General features: G+C 35.6%; 1 protein-coding gene across 2 annotated transcripts in view; it reads left to right on the forward strand.

Annotated features, from left to right (window-relative positions):
• The first annotated feature begins 3,259 nt into the window (after positions 1-3,259).
• Positions 3,260-20,761, forward strand: part of LOC131034640 (uncharacterized) — a 218,051-nt gene continuing 200,549 nt past the window's right edge. For both annotated transcript variants that reach the window (XM_057966192.2, XM_057966193.2), the window contains exons 1-2: positions 3,260-3,412; positions 17,583-17,650. In XM_057966192.2, the coding sequence (XP_057822175.2) occupies positions 3,357-3,412; positions 17,583-17,650 (124 nt within the window). In that variant the 5' untranslated portion in view covers positions 3,260-3,356. The remainder of the gene's footprint in view (positions 3,413-17,582; positions 17,651-20,761) is intronic.

Genomic DNA, 20,761 nt, shown 5'->3' on the forward strand with positions numbered 1-20,761 from the left:
TGCAGCAGACTCAAAATCCCTTAACCAGGTAGGTCCTGACATGCCTAATTGTATAAATCCCTTCACCGGGTGACTCATTAGCTTGGGTTCTAAATCCTTTCACAAGGTTACTCCTAACAGGGTTGAGGTAAATCCCTTAACCGAGGGACTCCTAACATGGTCTGCTCCAAACCGGGCATAATTGTAAGTTCCTAACCAAGCTAGGCTCCTAATAGGGCGCATTCTGAAAGAGTGAAAAAATCTTGTGGGTACCTTTTTCCACCGTGCTTTTTCCCATTTGGGTTTCCATGTGAAAATCTCGGTGTTCATGTGTTGCTTGATTTCTTATGTGTTGAGTTGATATCTTTATACTACATGCATATTGATGAACACTTAAATGAGCAGTTTGATAAATCTGATTAGTAGATTGATTTCAGTGGCTACCGGTACCAGTTATGATTTGTTTTGGTGAAGTATTGATCAGTTTGGTTTAACATTTCAATTTATTTTTAATACTAATTCATCCCCCCCCCCCTGCTCTTAGTATTAATTGGATCCTCTAAATAACATAAATGAAGAATCTTAAAACCTTGACCATTTTTATATCAACAATACAAGATGTCATGAAATCAAGAGGACCCTAACCATCCTTAGGATCAACATTATGTTCAGATGGCAAATGGTTTTATGATGAGATTTATAATATCAATGTATTTGGAGGTGTAAGGGCACTCTTAGAAGTCTTAATTTTAAGACTAGTTATAAATATTTTCATCTACATTTAACACATACATCTTACTTTTACAAATACAGAGCAAGGATATCAATGAAATGTGGATGCAACTATTCTAATAGCATAGACATAAGGATGACTCAAATTTATATTATATGCTAGATATTTAGGCATCATGTGAAAATGACATGTTAATAGTAAGAGGTCCTTGTGGGTAGACTAATAATATCCAATGATCCTTGCCCACATTATCAAAACCTTTTATTTTAACCTCACACTTCTATAATTTGTTGAATTAACTTTGATTTTACCCAATAATAGTGTATTGCATGATTCTAACCTTGAAACATTGTTTGATACAAGTATTTTTATTTTCACTTGTCCATGATTCTAATCTTGAACCATTATTAATACAAGTTTTTTTTATTTTCATTTTTCCATTTCATTTTATTTTTTTCCAGCAAATTGCTACCCAGGGGTAGCTACTTCACTTCTCCAATTTTAATGGCAATGCAAGATGGTAGATATTATTGAATAATTGAGGGGTTATGAAATTCATTAGAACCAAAATAGATCTTGTAATAATGACTATTGAGGATATTTTAATTAGTAGCAACTTTCGAACAATTAACATTAGATGGTATGCAAATATTTTTCAAAGCCTCTCTCAAAATGTATTTATATAATTCTAATGTTTGTAAGAGGTCATATTGCAATGTTTTGCTCTCGAGTATACTTGAGTTGATAACCTAGGTGGAGGAGGAAAAACAAGATCAATGCGAAATAATTTTGTTTGAATGGATGAACCTTTTTGACCCCTTCTAATTCTTTGATGTCATGTCTAATGACTTGCTAAGTCTACAAAGTAGATGCAACACGAAGGGCAATAAGTTTAGGCTTAGAAGAATGGGGGATTTCATGCAACACAAGAGGTCTATAAGATGTATGCATAGAAGGGAAAAAATCTCTTACAGGCTGTGTTGCTTGAAATACACATGGCTTAGGTTGAGAATTAGAAACACATTTGACTCAAGGGATGAGGGGGGAGTATCAAAAGAAGCAATATCAATCAAGCACATGGATGAATTTTTAAGTCTCCTTGAATAATGGTTGTTAGAGGAGAAAAATGATGTCTAGGTCATGCATAATGGTAAAATAAATTACAGGCATGTAAGACCATACAACGTGCATGCATATCCCATAAGAGACTAAATACAAGAGATAAAAAAATAAGTAGCATACAAATATAATCATTGCTATTCGAATAATCATGATATGAAGAAGATTCATCACCACGAATAACATAAATATCTCCATCATGAAACAAAACCATTTAATTTTTTAATAAATATTCCTATAAAAGAATAAGCATGTAAGTTACAGGTTCACTAAACTATACATGAAAATAAAATGCTTCTTATACGTTTGATCTAGTGTAATTAGTATATACAATAACAAGCATGATATCAAACTCTAACCTTTAGAGTTAGTCCAGTCTATTAATCATTAATGAAGCATTTAATAAGAAAAATTTCAAAGAAGGACAAGAGACAAATTACATATCTATATCTTAATCATTGACATGACATTACAATAAATTGTTAAGATACATGTGTTTGAATTTAGTACTAGATCTTAGATATATGATCATTGACTATTATGAAAATTATTTGCAATAATTATTTGTATCATGACTAGACAAGTCATTTTGATATTAAGTGTGGTATCCTATACTGTGCAACCCTGATTTGAGTGATTGTTTAGCTCATGATTGTAGATGCAACCCTAATCATATTTGTGCTACCCTCAACTTTGCCTTGGTGATCTTTAGAAACATATTCACTTATAAAATTTGGAAAATGTGGTGTCAATAAGCACCATTGAACATGCAATCGAGTGGGGGAGAATCCACATCTTGTCTCAATTATAGTTAAGCCTTGTTAAACCTATTCAATAGTGTTAGAACAAAATCAAATACATTCAAATCAACCATGCATCGATGTTTGACACTAAAAAATAGTAGTATATGCCAACATTTGTCTCTTTGCTCTTTACTATTGCTTGCTTAGTGATTTTTTTCTTGCTTCACATGATTTATAATTATGTAAGACACCATTTATATGCGAGACTCTAAATGCTCAATTCAAACCCATATGAAGTGCATGTTGAGCATATGTGATAACTAGAATGATAGAAAGTTGACTAAAAATGAAGAATAAAATAGTTTGAATTTGAAGTCAAAGTTAGACTGCAATTGTAATTTAAACTTGGAAAAAAGTGATTCAATTTCTCTGATTAAAAAAATAACTTAAGGTGACAAACTAAATCAAATATTAAGAATTAATATCTAAATGAATACAAAAATAAATCCAAAACAATTTTTGCCTGTAATATCATCCCAAATATAGATCTCTGACGAAAACAGCTATCCAGCCACTAAGATGCACCAATACATCAATTATGATATATGAAAGTAAATTCGATAGCCATTTCCATTTTGGACCAACCAACATTCCTTTTACCCTAATATTGACGGGATCGTATGACGGGCACCATGTTTTTGCAAAATATACGGTATTTTTGTTAACCGTACGATGTATAAGTAACTCAGTTTCCCCCTCTCGTTCTATTGAATTTGGATCTCATGGCGTCCTTGAGCTCGCTCAAAAAAGACATTTTTGAAAAGGAAGAAAAGCACCAGTAAGTTCTAAATTCCATTCTTCTTAGTTCAAATAAGTATTTATTTCTTTCTTCCGATTTTGTAGTACAGTTAGTAGTTTAAGCTAAAAAGCAAAATGGCAATTTGTTTTGCGATGAAATATTCGTAGGCCTAGGGCAGTTTTATTCCATATAATTCATAGTTCTAGTCTTTGTTCACTGCTCTGTTATTTGGTTTCTGTCATTTTTAGTTAAAATAATGTAAGGGAACTCAAATCTGTATTAGTGTAAAACCCATTCAATTTTTTCTTATAGCAAATTGCTTAGTCCATTTCAGGCCCTCTGAATAACTAAGGTTGAAATCAGGCAAATTGACAATACCTTTATTGTTGACTTTGTTCTGCAACGAAATATTTTGTTATTTAACGCTTATTGATTTTTTTTTTTTTTGTGTTTAACGGCCGAGCATAATACTGGCAGAACATTGTTAAATATCTTGATGTATCTTGCTGTTAGTAACTTATAGTTTGGACGCCTCTCCAGAATAATTTCTTGTCCGCATTGTGGAAATAAGTAAAATTAGGGTTACTTTTTGGTGCATCTGTTTGTAAACAACCGTGGTATGTTTCAGAGAATGTTGTACCGGGTTGACTGGTAGGGGCGAGGTGTCTGATAGAATGAAGACCCAGGTTCAAACTCCGGCAGGATGATAGCTCCAAAATGGCTGCTGGAATTCTATGACTTAAAAATATAAACGAGAAGAAAAAGAACGGTGTTATATCCTCCTTGGAACTATAGACGGATATAGCACAGCTGTATTGCAATAGATGTACGTAGTACCCAAGATCTTACCCGCGGAAACCTTACAAATCTAATTACGGCAACGTGTTGGTTCAAAACCCGGCAGGACGATAACTTCAAAATGACTGCAGGAGCTGTATGACTTCAAAAAACAAACGAGAAGATGAAATGACTATGTTGTATCTTCCTTGGAATTATAGAAGGATATAACAGAGCTGTATTGTAATAGTCTAATAGATGCACCAAAGTATTTACCAGTGGAAACCACAAAAAATTATTCAGGGCAAAGTTTTATTGGATGGGGAAAGCTATTTTCGTTAAGAGAAGATTGGAAACCACATTAGAAGTTAAATACATCGATCATGTGTAGGGGAGTGGAATCCAATGTTGGTGGCAGTTTTTTTTTTGTTTCGTTGGTTGAAGGTTTGTTTGATCGGAGAATAAACCATAATAACATATCTTTAATTTTTTAAACTTTATCTGAGACCTCTTGCAGTTGGATTTGATCCCCCTGAGGTGCGATCTGATTTATTTTCAAATTTATTTATTTACTATGGTCAAGAAATCTCCCTTTGTTCTTCCAGTGCTTCTATAACTTCTTTTTTGATTCCTATTTTCTTTCCATTTTTGCATTTCTATGAAAGGAGTGGTGGGAGTTGAAAAAGCTGTGGGATTTCCCTCATGATGGTACCTGTGCCATTTTTGTAGTTGTGAAACATATACTTATGTTCTAAATTTCCTTTCCTCTTGTATTTGTTTTCGTGGTAAATCTAAGAAAATCTTCTTTGAGCTTACGAGCAGCCTTTAATATTATACAAGGACAAGCTTGGATAACATTTTTCACGTACCTAGGCACAATATATTTTTAGAGTTCCAAGGGATATGTCCTTGGGTCTGGGACTGTTGTCACAAAAGTCTTCACCCTTGATGAACTCACATTGAAACAGCCTCCAAGTGTGGGACCTTGCATTGTTGAGGCTCAATCTTCGGAGAAGGCTGACTTCCTTTCCAATCTAAGTGCAAGTGTTGGTCTAACCCAACACTGATAAATTTAATCTAATGATCTGAGAGGGGAAAAGGGTTAGAAGGAATGCTTGAAATGGAAAAAGGTTTGCACCTAGATTGAATGTGATCTTCCTTGCCTATGACTGCACATAACACCAATAAAACTACCCCAAAGATGCACATAACCCTATCCTTATCAGTCTCCTAAGCACGAGTGAAGGTTGGAATTTTTAAAGATGGCAAGAGGGATTGAAAATAGCCCATAGATAACACCTAAGGAGGGATCAACACATCACTTACACTACAGAAAACAAAAGAGAATACATTCAAACAAAGAGTTAAAATCATTACATAGGTTGTAAGAACTGAATGAATGAAGGCAAAAGGCAAATTCTATTCATGTGAAGGCAAGACAACTTTACAGATACAAAAAAACTTAAGTTTTCTGCAGAAGAAAGAAAGAAGATCCTTGAAAAGGGTTACAAAATTGCCTTTATAGTTCAGGCATAACTGAGATGAGTTGTAGTTAAGAAACCCTCACCTTGGCTAGGGTTAGGTTACAAAATATCAGAAAGAGGAAGATCAGATCGATGGATCTGATGGTTGTGTGCATACAAATCTCTGAAAATATCTTCCCCATTTGGGAAGAAGTAAAATCCTTGCAGAAAGGGGAGAACTCTGCGTTCAATGTACCTGCAGGGCACAAAAGTCTCCATTCTGTATCGAAGGGTCAGGAGCGAAATCCTTGGTTTGGGCCAATTTCCATCATTTTTTAAAACCAATTAACTTCAAAAGGGCAAGAACATGTCTCCTCGCACCCATCCAAGCCATGAAAACCTAACGTTTGACTAGACTTGCAAGGAAAATAGGTGGTTTTAAGATTTTCGCTCTGGACCCTTTGGAAGGGTTGGGAGCAAAATTCTCATTTTGGCTCAATTCTTTCAAACTTAATAATTATTGACCATTCAAGGACATGCCTAAGGACTTCTTTAATCATGATCCACACTAGATTTGGCATGAAACTAAGGGAAAAGATAGGTTTTACACAATTTTGCCCTGGACCCTTTGGAAGGGTCAGGAGCGATTTTCCTTTTCTAGCCCAAAATCATCATTTTTTCAATCCCAATCTTCTTTGCAAGGTGAAATTTCATCTCTTTTCGCCTTAGGAACAAGGTTTTAAACTCAAGCAAGGTTAAAAATATATGCTTGTAAGGAATTTCGCTCTGGACCCTTTGGAAGGGTCAAGAGCGAAATTTCCTTCCTTGGCCAAAACACTTATTCCTTAACTCCTTCAAACGTCCTTAAGGGTTTCAATATGCCCATTCTCTCTTTCAACATGCCTTGGACATCAAAACTTGGCCAAATAAGGAAAGAAATGAGGTCTAGGAGGATTTTCGCTTTGGATCCTTTGGAAGGGTTAGGAGTGAAAATCTCATTCTTGACTTGATCCTTCATCTTTTCAACTCCAATCTTCTCTGGAAGGTAACAAAACATCATTCTTCACCCAGGAGACAAGGTTTGTGGTCTAAGCAAGGTCAAAAAAATAGGCTTGCAAGGAATTTCACTCTGGACCCTTTGGAAGGGTCAGGAGCGAAATTCACCTTCTTGGCTAGAATCCTTCATTTTTTCAAAGCTTTCAAACATTTCCAATGTCCAAACATGTCTACTCTTCCCTTCAAAATGCCTTGCAAATCAAAATTTGGTCAAATAAGGCAAGAAATGAGTCTTAGGTTGATTTTCGCTTTGGACCCTTTGGAAGGGTCAGGGGCAAAAATCTTGATTTAGGCTTTAATTGCTCATTTTTCAAACTTCAATCTTCTCCTGGAGGCAAATATAGATTGTTTTCCACTTGAGGCACCAGGTTTTAAGCCCATTCAAGGTAGCAAATGAGGATTATAGTGAATTTCGCTTTGGACCCTTTGGAAGGGTCAGGAGTGAAATTCCTATTCTTGGCTAAAATCTTCATCTCATCCACCTTTACTCACCTCCTAAGGTCAGAACATTTCAAAAATCCCCCAAACATGCCCAAGGAACTATGAAATTGGTCTTGACAAGTGATAAATTGAGGTGCATAAGGATTTTTGCTTTGGACCCTTTGGAAGGGTCAGGAGCGAAATTCCTAATCTTGGCCAAAATCCTTCACATTTCTATGTTCCATCACCTCAAAAGGCAGAGACATGTTATTTCCTTCCCAAATTTGCCCATGGAACAAGGTTGGTATCCAAAACAAGGGAGCAAATGAGGCTTTTGAAGAATATCGCTCTGGACCCTTTGGAAGGGTCAGGAGCGAAATTCCTATTTTTGGACAAGATCCTCACTTTTCAAAACACTTCTCAAGGCAAGAACACATCAAGACTCACACACAATGCCTAATAAACCAACGCCCATCCAAAACAAGGAAGGAAAATGAGGGTTATAAGGATTTTCGCTCTGGACCCTTTGGAAGGGTTAGGAGCGAAATTCCTCTCCTAGGCTAGAATCCATCATCCCAAGGTCTAAAATCTCCTCTCCAAGGCAAAGTTGCATCAAACCTTCTCAATTATGCCTCAAAAGTCTACAAACATGGTCAAGCTAAGGAGAAAAAAAGAGGAAATATGAATTTCGCTCTGGACCCTTTGGAAGGGTCAGGAGCGAAATTCGATTTGGACCCTTTGGAAGGGTCAGGAGCGAAATTTGACATTTTGGACTCTCCGTCAAGATCATTTTATGGAATATAACATATAAGTATAAGAAAGAACTTATACTTTAAATTATATTCCATATATACTTCCAGGATGTTTGAGAGTGGTTTCGGACCTCCAAGAGTTATATTGCAAAATCTAGTTTTTGGAGGATTCTTCAGTTTTCCAGACTTAGTCAAATTTCAGGATCAGGACATTCCAGACTTAGCCAAATTCAGGATCAAGGCATTCCAGACTTAGCCAAATTTTAGGGCATTTGAAGATCAGGATGACATTCCAGACTTCATCACTCACCAACTTGACCTAGCTCGGACCTTCAAGAATGATACCCACTCACAAAGCACGACACAATTAGCAACAAGAGCAAAACCAGGCCCTAAGGAAGACTCTCAAAGAAACCCTAACTTGGAGCATCTGCTGACTTCCGTGGCTCAAGCAAAGCCTACCATCCTATTGATCCCCTGGCGACACTCAAAATGCAAAGGCTAACAGACAAACCCTAAACACCTAGAAAACAAACCCTAGAAAGCAAAAAGCAGGGGTCCCCATTTGCAATGGGGCGATGTGTGAATACGTCACAACAGGTCCATCGGGACTCCATATTTGGCTTGTGGGGTGGCGGGGAAGAAAGAACTCGACTTCCTTCGCTATCTCGCGAGCCCATTTGTGTTTATCTCTAGCTTGTGCGGGGTGAAGAAAGGACTAACTTTCTTCCTTCCTCGCCATCCTGCATGACCATTAGCTTGCTTGATTTTCCATGTGGGGCAGATTTTATCCCTCGTTAGATCCATCATCTTGCTATCTCGCGGCCAAATGTGGAAGCCGTGAAAACCATGCGGGGCAATGGGATGGCAAAAGATATGCCCCCCGCCCTAGGGAACAATGAAAGCCTGTGTTATGCCACTAACCGGTGACATAAAAAAAGGAACCTATCTCGCCATGGACCTAGGATCCTTTAACCGGTAATTCTTAAGTGATTTGACCGGGTGGCCCGGTCAACATCAAAATAGAAATTCAAAGCCCTGAATAGAATGAAAGGTAGAAAACCTTAGGGTTTAGGGTTTAGGGCTCATTTAGAAGGTCTTTTGAGTGTTTTAGCCAGTGAAGATTGATCTCAGATCAGATTTCAATAGGGCTAAGTTGACATGAATTTAGTCAATAGGGACTTTTTCTTGCAAGATTGGATGTCCTGTTTCATTTGGTGCATACAAATTAAAGAAGATTTTTTTAAGGAAATCAATGTTAAAATCTCTTGAAAGTTAAATGCGGATCTTTGTCATTGCAAATTCAGCACATTGTATTTAATTTTTAAAAATCTTGGCTGCTTTTAATTTGCTTAAGTTATTCTAATAGCTTCCCTCCTACTTTCTCCAAAATTTGTGAAAATTTTTGCCATCACTGAAACTGTGTCCCCTCATTTCGGAAACTTAAAGAAACACTGCATATTATTAGATTTAAGTTTTAGTCCTTTGTCCTTACTCTTTAGTTGTAGTGTTATTATAAGTCATATTTTCGGGATTAATGAAAGGTTAAGTAGGATTTAGTTTCTGTTTGAGTATATATGATGGAAAACCTTTGAGGATTTATCTCTTTCAATCTTATGTTGTCAATGAAATACATAGAGCTGCCATTATATGAGTGCTCTTGTGTTTATAGCCAGATTTGCTAGTGCAGTTCATCTTGGGTGAGCAGGTGCTCTAATTTCTGTAAATAGCTGAGGAATGCAAGAAGTCGTATCAAAGCTTCAGCAAGTTCGTGTTCTATGCAAAAATGCCAAGGGAGGTTTATACAAGAAATATTTCAAGGTTGGTGACAAAGGAAGAGCTGATGGTGTTGCCCATAGAATTCACAATTAATGTTAAGGAGCTGATCTTTTTTGGGAAAAAGCCAGTGGATCTAGAGTTTGAAGAAGATATTACATTTTGGGGTGACCCTCATCCTTGAGATGGGGATGTTAGAAGAACGAATGCTTAAAGTTCTAAGAGAATTGTGTGGCACACACTCCACTGTGTCTATACTTGTATTTATTATTGTATGGGGCAGTTATATTAGTGGTTATAACTTATATTGAGTTAGTTATGTTTTAGACGTAACTAATGTGCATAATTAACATAAGCAATAAATGCCTATGTGAACAAAGTATAGTCTAACATTATATTACTTGTCTATCAAAAATAAAAACACTGCGCCCCAGCACAAAATGACTAAACTAGAGACAACTCCAATCTTGTCTTGAAATTTGAGAAAAAAATACCTAAGAGGTTTAGTCATTAGATCAGTATAATACTCTTGAGATGTGTGGTAGAAGAGAGAAATATCTCCAATATCAATCACTTGTCAATTGAACTGAGAATGGACCTCAATATTCTTGCTGCAAGCATTATAATTTGGATTACTCACCAGCTTTAGATCACCTTGATTGTCACAAAAAATGGAGTTGTTGTATTTGAAATAAATTGGAGATCACACAAAACTTGGGATACAATATTGCTTCACCACTAGTATTAGTGACTAATTTTTATTTGGCTTCAATGGAGGATAAAGCTATGGTGTGTTGAAACTTGCTCTTCATGAAACAACTTTGGATTCCAAAATGTAGCCAGCAGTTGATTGTCAAGTATTAGTTGTGTTGGTGTGGTCATGTATCTAGTATTTTATTTTATTTATTTATTTTTAGTCATAGTATTAGGGTTCTATATGTGGGGCCCCAACATAGCCACAAATAGAACATAATGACATAAAACATTCCAAACTTGCTTTGACAACCGATATTGTGAGCATAGGAGTGTGGATACAACTACTATCAAAACTTGTCATAGAAACAATTGTTTTCATAAACTATCCTTATTACATAAATCCTTAGAAAGCCATCATTCATTATACCTAAAAGATTCGTAATAAAAAGCCCTATATCAAAGCCTATGGATCCCAACAAGCCGACCCAATACTTGGAGGAGTAGTCTACTAGCACTCATATTCAATGTTGTAGATCCCATTGCCAGAAATAGTGTGAGCTCCATAGTAGACAATTTGTTCCATTTTCATTTGACAACCAATAAAATTTAAACCCTTTTAACAACCTTCGTTCTTCTCAAAGCACACATAAGAAGACCATTCTCTATGAAGGGCATCATATAGCCATTGGTGAGTTCAAGAGTGCCCTTGTGTAGTTAGTTGGTCTATTTAAGTTAGAATCATTATCTATTTAATTATTTTGAATAATTAGGAAATTAGAAAGAGAAAACTGACAATTTGTTCCATTTTCATTTGACAACCAATAAAATTTAAACCCTTTTAACAACCTTCGTTCTTCTCAAAGCACACATAAGAAGACCATTCTCTATGAAGGGCATCATATAGCCATTGGTGAGTTCAAGAGTGCCCTTGTGTAGTTAGTTGGTCTATTTAAGTTAGAATCATTATCTATTTTATTATTTTGAATAATTAGGAAATTAGAAAGAGAAAACTGTTGTGCAAACCATCCAATTAGGGTTTACCTTTAATTTGGTCAATGAAAATTAAGGGTGATGTAATATGGCCAATGGGATCATTTCTAGGGTTAGCATAGGTCTCTATAAATTAGGGCTTCCTCTCTTTAGAAGAAACATAGAGGATGATAGAACACACATGAACATGTGAGGAAAAATTTCTTGTGATAAATTCCCCAAAGGAGTTTGTGTGGAGTTTATTGATGCAATGTTTTTTTGTTTCTTTCCCTCTTCTGTATACAAATTAATTGCATTTTGTTTGTGTTTATAGCGATTTCTTGCATAGATATAATCTTAGGCCCTTTTGTAAGTAGGTTGAATTCATGTACTTTCAATTTGTCATATATGTTGTATGAGGGTCAACTGTAATAAATGCTATGCGAAGGCTGACTTCATAAATGTTGCGTAAGGGCCAATTGTCATAAATTTGAACTACTATCAAATATTTCAAGGGTTATCAGTACACATAAAACTCCCCATTTTAGGCTTTCTTTTATCAGTAAATTGCTGATAAATCCTGAGAATCACATCAAGAACAAGTCGTTTGTTCTTTACCTAGTTAGATTGTCAGATTATCTTGTCTTGGGTCTTTCAAACTAACAATTTTGTAGGAGAATGTGGTCATGACAAAGTAGCAAATAATAAAAGTGATGAGGGCAAGGATAAAGGAGGAAAGGGTCAACAGAAAGTAAGAACAGAAAGTAGGGCAGAAGTTTGTGACTATTTCAGTTGTCATTCATAACAAGAACAGCCACAGGGGCAGCCACATATTACAAGGTTTTTCACTATTATGCGAGTTACTTTGACCTTGGATGTTGGGTATGATCCTAGGAGGAGTACCTTGCTCGACCCTCCCAGCCTTCAACACTCCCTAATGAGCATTATCAGATCTTGTATCAGTCTATAGTGATTGACGATGATGCCAATGACCACATCATTTTTGACCTAGACAGTGATACTTGATGAGATTTTCCAACTCTTCAATATTTTCGTAGCCTTTTCTCTTTAGGATTTTCATTCCCCCTTGCCTATTTGTACTAGTTTCCTGACCACTTGTGTTGGTGATCCCTTGCTCTTTTGTTTTGTTCTTCCCCTTTGTGGGGCCTCTCTAGGTTTCTCCTCCTAGAACTCTCTAGTGTAAACTACTAAACTCTTGAGTACCATTGACTTACTTTGGTCATCCATGGACATTAATATAATTTCTTTCTTTCTTTCTTGTTTAGGGAAGTTGAGCAAATGTGGTTTAGTAAGCCCCCAGTGAGTTCAACAACAAATATTGAAGAATTACCATACCAAGGGAAACCTTTTGTTCAAAACATAGGGAAATGATAGGATTTGATGGCTTCAAGTGCCAAGTGACTTAAAGGAGTTTTTAATTTTGGTTTGGTCTTCAATGCATTTTGTGTTAAAAATGATAGAGAGATGGGTCTAGAAGCCCAATTTTGCACTAGAGGGATGCTTGCATGAGGGCATCTTGGAGACTCGGAGCCTTCTTCTAATTGCTTGCATTTTTTGATTTAATTTTTGTTGGGACTAGTTTGGATAGGCTAATTGGGTAACTAAGCTAAAATAGTATCCTGGGCTTTTCGAAAACATATGTAAGCTTTATTCAATGGACTTCTTAAATGCAGGATTCTGTCAGGGTTGTTTTTAGTGGTAGAATAAAGTGACGATTCTGTGCATTGCCCCCTTGTCATAATAGGTATGAACCATCAGGATGTGCCCCAAGCACCCCTCTACCTTGTGGCCTTGTCCCTTTGGTGTACCTAAGACAACAGGATGCAGGGATTTCCCTTGACCTTACCTTGTCGAAGGGCAGACTTGGGATGGATGCTTGAAATGTTTGCCATGGGGGCAAATGTCTTGGAGATGTCTGAGATGTCCCTTAGTTGTCCTAGGGGTCGTCAAACATTCCCTATTTAATTTTTTTTCTTCAGAAAAACACTTCACATTTTAAAAAAAGATTAAAAAGGGGTGTGCGGGGCTCACAAACCCTCTCACACTTGTTATGAGACATTAATCAACTCTAGACTTACCTGTTGACCACTAACCTTGTCTTGACACAATCTTTTTTAGATCAAAAGTGGTAAGTTTAAGAAAAATGACATGTCACGAAGGTCCATGTGGTCTTGAAGGCCTTAATTTTGGCTTGGTGATAGGGACTCTGCCCCTTTACATTGCCCTTTATTGTGAGGACTGCATGAGGGGTGCTGTCCCTGTACCATAGTCTGCAACTCTTGTAGTTCTCACTGAACTCGTGAGGTTTTTGGAGTGTGAGTAATTCACAAGAGATTCATGCCCTGAGTCTTATGTGAAACTTGATAGTTTTTCGTGAGTTTTTCCTACAGATTCTGCCACTGAAAAAGATTGTAGACCCTTGATAATGTCCTGATTTTTTTTTATCAACATTTTTGGTTTTCAGCAATTAGGTTCTCAAAAGTCAAAACATGAATGGTTTGTCAAGTGATTAGAAGGATTCATTGACAGTTAATTAGAAGTGATAAATTGTGAAAAATGACATTCGCCATTAAGGTCCCTGTCGCCTTAAAGGCCTTAATTTGGGCCTGGTGGTGAGGGCTGTAGCCGTCAATCTTGCCATGTATTGGAACAAGGAATGCACCCAAGATGGTGGGCCTATACCCTGCTAAAGGGTTGCCACTTGTAGACACTCGCTCTGGTAATAAAAAGTAAAACATAAAAAATGTTGAGGGTTGTGCCCAGATCGACCTTTATTTGGTTTGAAATAACAGAAACAATGTTTTTTCCCTTTAGTTTATGAATTTTCAGTAGTTTTTAGTTTCCCAATTAAATCTTGAATAATTGAATATGATTTATACTTTGGTTTGCCAAAAACCAAAATCTCGATTAATTGAATACATGCTCTCTAAATTCATTCTTTATGCATTATTTAAGTTTATTTTGTGTATTTATGTAATTTTTTTTTATTTGTGGAGTCTTGAGTCCAAGCCAAAATTTTGGGTTGCCAAGGGTTTAGTCCACTGGATGGAAAAGCAGTGTTTTTTGTTGTCAGTTATTCAGACTATATCCCTGAGTAATTGAATTCCATTTATAATTTGGTTTGCTCGGTCCATTCTGATTCTGTGTAATGCTACTATGCCATAAAGCTATCTATAACATTTATAATTTGACAATTGGCATTGCATTATCAATTTTCAATTGGGTTCTCAACTCTGTATTCAATTTTGTATATTTTGTGCAGCAGGAATTGGTGTGGCCCGGGGGTCTCATTGGATGAGTCGCATCTTGATATAGAGAGTGACTCAGAGTTGGAGGCCAGTTTTTATATTGATAGCCCAAATGAGGCATAGATGTACTTAGTAATATGTATTTTTATATCTATACTCTTATTGCTATGCCTATTGGTGTGCATTATGTCATTTATGCTTTTGTAGGCTTGGGGCACTTGTCGTAATGAAAACAATTTAATTTCTGGTTTTTATTGCTCCTACACTTGAATGATCGAATCAATAAATATTGAACTTTGAAGATTGAATATCAAATTCGATGCTTTAAATGAATGTTTAAGCTTGAATTTTGATGTCATGTATATCTATTCTTGTAAACATTTGTTTTTTTATGTATATTTTGTTGATGATTGTAGCTGAGGTCGGATCCTTCTAAGGTTGACTCACAAATATGCTTGTAGTCTACGACTCAGCATATTTAATATATGCGATCCTTGTTTGGGCCGACCTAATGAAGAGGTGCTTCATTAAATGTAAATATAAAATATAAATCATATTTACTTATTTGTATAGGGCCAACTTGTGAAAGTCCGCCACCCTATGTAAAGTTGCCTTGATTAAAAGGAGGCCGACCCTTGGTGAAGGGCACCTACCTTGTTGTATAAATAAAGGATGATTCTCTCCTCATAATATATTGAGCAAAAGCAAGGATAATTTGCAGCAAGGCAAGCAGATCATGTTAAGAGCAGATTGTGGATTATCTACAGCAAGTCGACTTTGTGCAAGAGGCAAATTTATCTATTATGCTTCAAGGAGTGAAGCGATCCTTATAGGCCTTTGTTCTTGGCCATTGTAACAGGATTATTGCTATTCATATTTGATATATAAAGGAGACATTCATTGCTGGGTTTTTCTCCCTCAAGTTGGAGGGTTTTCCCAGGATAATCTGATGTGTTCATTGTCTTATGTGTTTTTCTGATTGCTCTTAATTTTGATCATAAAAAATCAACATATTTAAATTCTAAATCTCATCCTGCTGTTCACATCCTGGAAATGCCAGGGAACATAGCATAATGGTACTTGATGATGCATTTTAGGGAGTTATTCTATTGCATAGCTAGTGTGGGAAACCCTTAACATAATGTACTAGAATAAAGACTACTTCATTCTCTTTGACATTTGAAGGGCACTTTATTCTCTTTTTCCAGTTGATATAATTCAAAACAAATTGTGTTCTGTGTGACATCGTAAAGGAACAATAAATATTTGGGAGTACATCGTACATCTTCGAGATTCCAAGACTGACAAACTTTAATATTCAATCAAACTTCTTGTACTTGGTGTTTTTTAAATGGAATGCAGAGTTCAAGTGAAATACATTGGTTTTCATTTTTTCAATCATGTCTTTTTCTGAAATACCCCGGATTGAGATTGCATATCTTGCAAATTGCATATATATGTGATTCCTAAGATGTGTTTTAGTTGCTTAAGCAGATTTTGATGTTCAAAACATCTTCAACAGAGTATGTGGAAAAGGAATCAAAATGTAAAAAACATCTTGGAATTGCATGTTTATGTGATTCTTATGTGTTTTTGTTCCTTAAGCAGATTTTGATGTTAAAAACATCTTCAACAGAGTATTGTGGAAAAGGAATCAAAGTGTTTAGGAGGTCAGTTAAATCACTTTGTTGGATGTATAGGTTCTCTCAAGTAGAAAGTTGTCTCTAATCAGGTTCGGCTGGTTTTAAAGATACTGGTAAATTTCTAGTGGCTTTGAGGCATTAATTTCTTTTATCCACTATATGTAAGGTTGAAAATGGAGAAAAAATATTTTTCTTATGTGTTGATTTGTAAATATGTTCCTCACTCAGAAAAAACTAAAGCAATGCAATTGTTCTGGCTGAGATAATTGTTCATATGTATTATTAAACAGTCAAAAATACCTACATTTGGTCATGTTAAACTGAGGCACTTACTTTCTTCTATACACTGTATATAAGGATGAAAATGGAGAAAAATATATAGTTCTCTAGCGTTGGTTTGTAAATATGTTCCTTACTTCAAAAAGCTCAAAAGTAAAGAAGATACTAATTGAATATCTATACACTAATGAAACTGACTTGGCTAAGGCAATTGGTAGTATGGAATGTTAATCTGCTAAAGGTATCCACATTTGACATGTTATGTTATGAAGCCAGAATTGCCAATTGTGTGATCTGGCAAAGACGGTCATATGAAATAACAAACAGTTAGAAATACCAATATTTGATCATGTTATGCCACAAAGATAAAATTGCAGACATTTCTCAGGAAAAACTAAATTAGGAGGACCTTATTAAGAGAATCAATATGCAAAGCTGATCCATCTATACAATGTTTCTGCTAATGATAACTTGGGTAAGGGACCCAAGGGGCCGAGACCCGCAAAAATGGCACTCAGCACCAGATACAACAGCTCATTCGAATCTCAATAAGGAAAGTTATTGAACTGAGTATCTTATCATCCTAAAAGGTAAACTGAAATGCCTTGATGCATAGCTGCCTGCTAAATTTTTGGCTATATGGAATATTAAATTGCTCAAAACACCCACATTTGGTCATGTTATGCTATGAAGCCAAAAGTCCAGACCAAATATTCCTTTCGGTTTAACATAGCTATCTGTAGATTTAGTTGGTGATGTGGAATATAAAACTGTTCAAACTTCCTTTGGATAGATCGCATATATTCATGTTTACAAAGTCCAATTTGCATATTAATGGTTCCTGTTTACTTTTACATAGCTAGCTACAATTCTTTTTGGTGTCATCCAATGATAAAAATACCCTGTTGGTAAGCTCAATGATTCATTGCATTTATTATTTCCACAATTGACTTCAATTTACTGAATCGCTTGACATTGCTGCGAATCTTGTTGATATTACAACATATTTAATTTGTTTTACATTTATTGCGATGTAATTTGTTTTGCTAATGTGTTTGAATTCATGACTATTACTGATCTAATGATGAACATCTATGATTCTGTGACAGGCAGTATGGGGCGTATATCAGAGGGCTCAATGCTTATGATCGCCATAAAAAGTTTATGTCAGATTATGGTATTGTTTCTTGTACAGGAATCTGATAATATGTTTTGTTTGCAACTTCATCTTTTTTAACCCGGAGCTATGAACCGGTGGGGCTTGAACCTTGATGGCAAGAACAACAATAACACAACTTAACCATCACAACATTCCACTATTGGCTTGTTTGCAACTTCATCTTCATATCTAAGTATTTGGAGTTATTTTTGAGGGTCATTATGAATGTCCAGATGAGACCTTATGATGTAAATATTGGATTGAAATGCTTGGAGTGTCAGCTAATTTATCTTTCTTTAGATGATGTTTTTTTGTGCAATGACTCCAGAAGTGCAAAAAGGCTGGACTATTCTTGGAAATGGCACTTGCCTTTCTCAGAACAACCTGGTATATCTGGGCTGTTCCCATAATTAATTGGTGGGGGGTATTTCCCTTAATTTCATTTAAAAGAAATAGCCTTATCCCAAATCCCCTGACCCTAAGCAAACTGATTGATCCTAAGAAAAGAAGGCAAACAGATTGTTGTATGTGCATTGATTGATGACTACAAACAAAGCTTGACCAAGCTTTAGTATTTCAGTGAGAGAGTCACGAGTTGAATACTTCTGCAGGTATCCTTGCCGATTTTTCATTAGTTGATGATGACAATATCAGATGTATTTTTGTTAGTTTTTTTTGATGTGATTTTCGATCTTGTATGTACCAAATATGGATGTTATGTGTATTTTAAATTTGTGTTTAAGTATGATTTTTTTTCAAATATTCATGCACAGATATGTCTACACTGTATTTCTTTTTGCAAATATTTTGTACAGAAGTTTGGATAGTGTTGGTATTTTTAGTTTTCAATTATTTGGTATAGACATTTCTATAGAGTTTCATTTGTAAGGGCTCCTGATAAATTTTCGTTTCTCCCACTCATAAAAATAAACATAAATATACAATAGGGGTGTCCATGTTGTTTACAGTGGTGTGAAATTATAAGATTTATTATGATTATAGTTTATACAAAGGACTTATTTACTGTGACTATTTTTTATCTTAAAGAAGGATGCCTTAAAAATTGACAGACAAGAAGTTCTTTTTCTGTCGACTGATTGCATCCAATATAAATGCTGGATATTGAACAGTCCTCTCAAATAAGTTGTGTGAAGAGGGCTACAGATATCCATAAATCTTATAGTTTTCAAATGAATTTATGTAAGCTAGCAACTGGTCAATACTTTGGGCTGGCAAGGCCTAATCTATCACAAGCTTGGTCAACTTGGTTCAAAGCATAAATATGTGCAAATTTCTACAATATATATGGTAAGTTGAAAAAGAACCCCCATGTGGGATTAGACGAGGGGACTTTTATACACCAACTTGGTGTCTTTGTTTGTTGGCCACCTGAAAAAACTACCTTTACCTATAAGTTCATCATATCTTGACTTTATAAGTGATTACCATGTTTGTGTTGTGTCTAGGGATATCTTGATATTGGATTTCTCCATGTAGTGGGTCTTTTGGATTACATTAGTGATAGGTCATCTTGTTTTCTGCTTGGTAGGATAAGATGGTGTACAATATTGTCAAATAATTAATTACCACATTTAGGATCCTTTTTCTTGATTATAGTCTTGGTTTCAGACATTATTAAAATTTTAAATAATAATTGCTGTGACTATGTTGTTTACAAGAAGATTCTAAGGATCATTTCTTAAAACTCTAGATACTGATCAGTTCTTGCTTATCGGAAACAAGAAGATCTTTTCCTTCAATTTCATGACAATCATGGGTAGATCATTCATTATGCACAACCTGAGAAAAATAATTGTTTTTTTATTTTGTCAAGCAATAGCTTACATTTTCAGTTTGGCTTGAAAATAACATTGGATGCCATTGTATAAATTAGAGCCATTAATATATTTTACTGACTTAACCTTTTTTTTTCTTTCTTTTTTGATAGATCAATAAGGGAGTGTACCCTTTGAAGCATGAGAAGGAAATAGTTTGCAAACGAAAGTTGCAATAACAGCCAGTTTCTAATTAACTACAAGAAGATCACACATTGGCCATAAAAATTGAAAGGAGCATTCAACATGACCCAGCAAAACAAAAAAACTGAAAGCAAAAACCATCAGCCTCTGAGCAGAGAAACCAGAAAAAGAGACAGGTTAGCTACTGGACATAAGGAGGTCAGCTGACTCCCCTGCTTCCCACACTCCTCAAAGTGTTCACTGCAGCTACCTGGAAGTCCTTCCCCAACACACTTGACATCACTTCACCTTTCGAGCAGGAATTAGGACAGACTTAGCAAATGTACTCAGAAAACTATTCACGAGGGAAGGAAGTGTAAAAGAGATGATTACCTCCAGATGACATGTTGAGGTACCCAGTGGCTGGTTACTCAGGCTCTCTTTGGCAACAGTAGCCAAAATCCCTTACCCCGTGCCACAGACGAAGAAGATTCTGTGTGTAATGTCCCTTTTTGAAATAGGATTTAATAATAAATAATAATAATAAATTAAAATATAAAAATAAAATATAATATAATTAGAAAATATAAAATTAAATTAAGTTTAATGAATGGTCAGAGGGGATGAAATAAAGAGCTATGACCATTGGAGGAGTAAAGGTATAAAAAATTTGAATAAATCATCAATTCATATATAAAACAAGCATTTAATAATCAATAAAGGAATCAATTCAAGCAATCAATTTAGAAATAAATTATTATTCTCAAAAGGGCAGCAATGAAGGGTGGTGACTCATTTCTTGTAAAAGATTGTGACTCCCTCGAGAATGAGATATAAAGGGGAGATCATTTCTTGGGGAAGAAATCAGTCATCCAAGAAATTCGATCAATTCAATCATCAATCATTTATATAAACATTCAAGCATTATTCAAATGTTGACTTGTCAATCCATCAAGAAATATTAATAAGCAAAGACAATCGGAAATAATCTAGCAAATACATCAAGCAATCAGTTTTGAATTGAGGAAGTGTCTTGCAAATAGCAAGGACAAAATCCCTTCCAATCTCAGAAGAAGTGGAAGGACAAAAACCCCTTTCATGCTCTTATCAAGTTTGGACGAAAACCCAAATCTTGTTTGAGGAGGACAAAAACCCTCCAAGGTGGGCTAAG

The sequence above is a fragment of the Cryptomeria japonica genome, chromosome 4 (assembly GCF_030272615.1).
Source record: "Cryptomeria japonica chromosome 4, Sugi_1.0, whole genome shotgun sequence".
Lineage (NCBI taxonomy): Eukaryota > Viridiplantae > Streptophyta > Pinopsida > Cupressales > Cupressaceae > Cryptomeria > Cryptomeria japonica.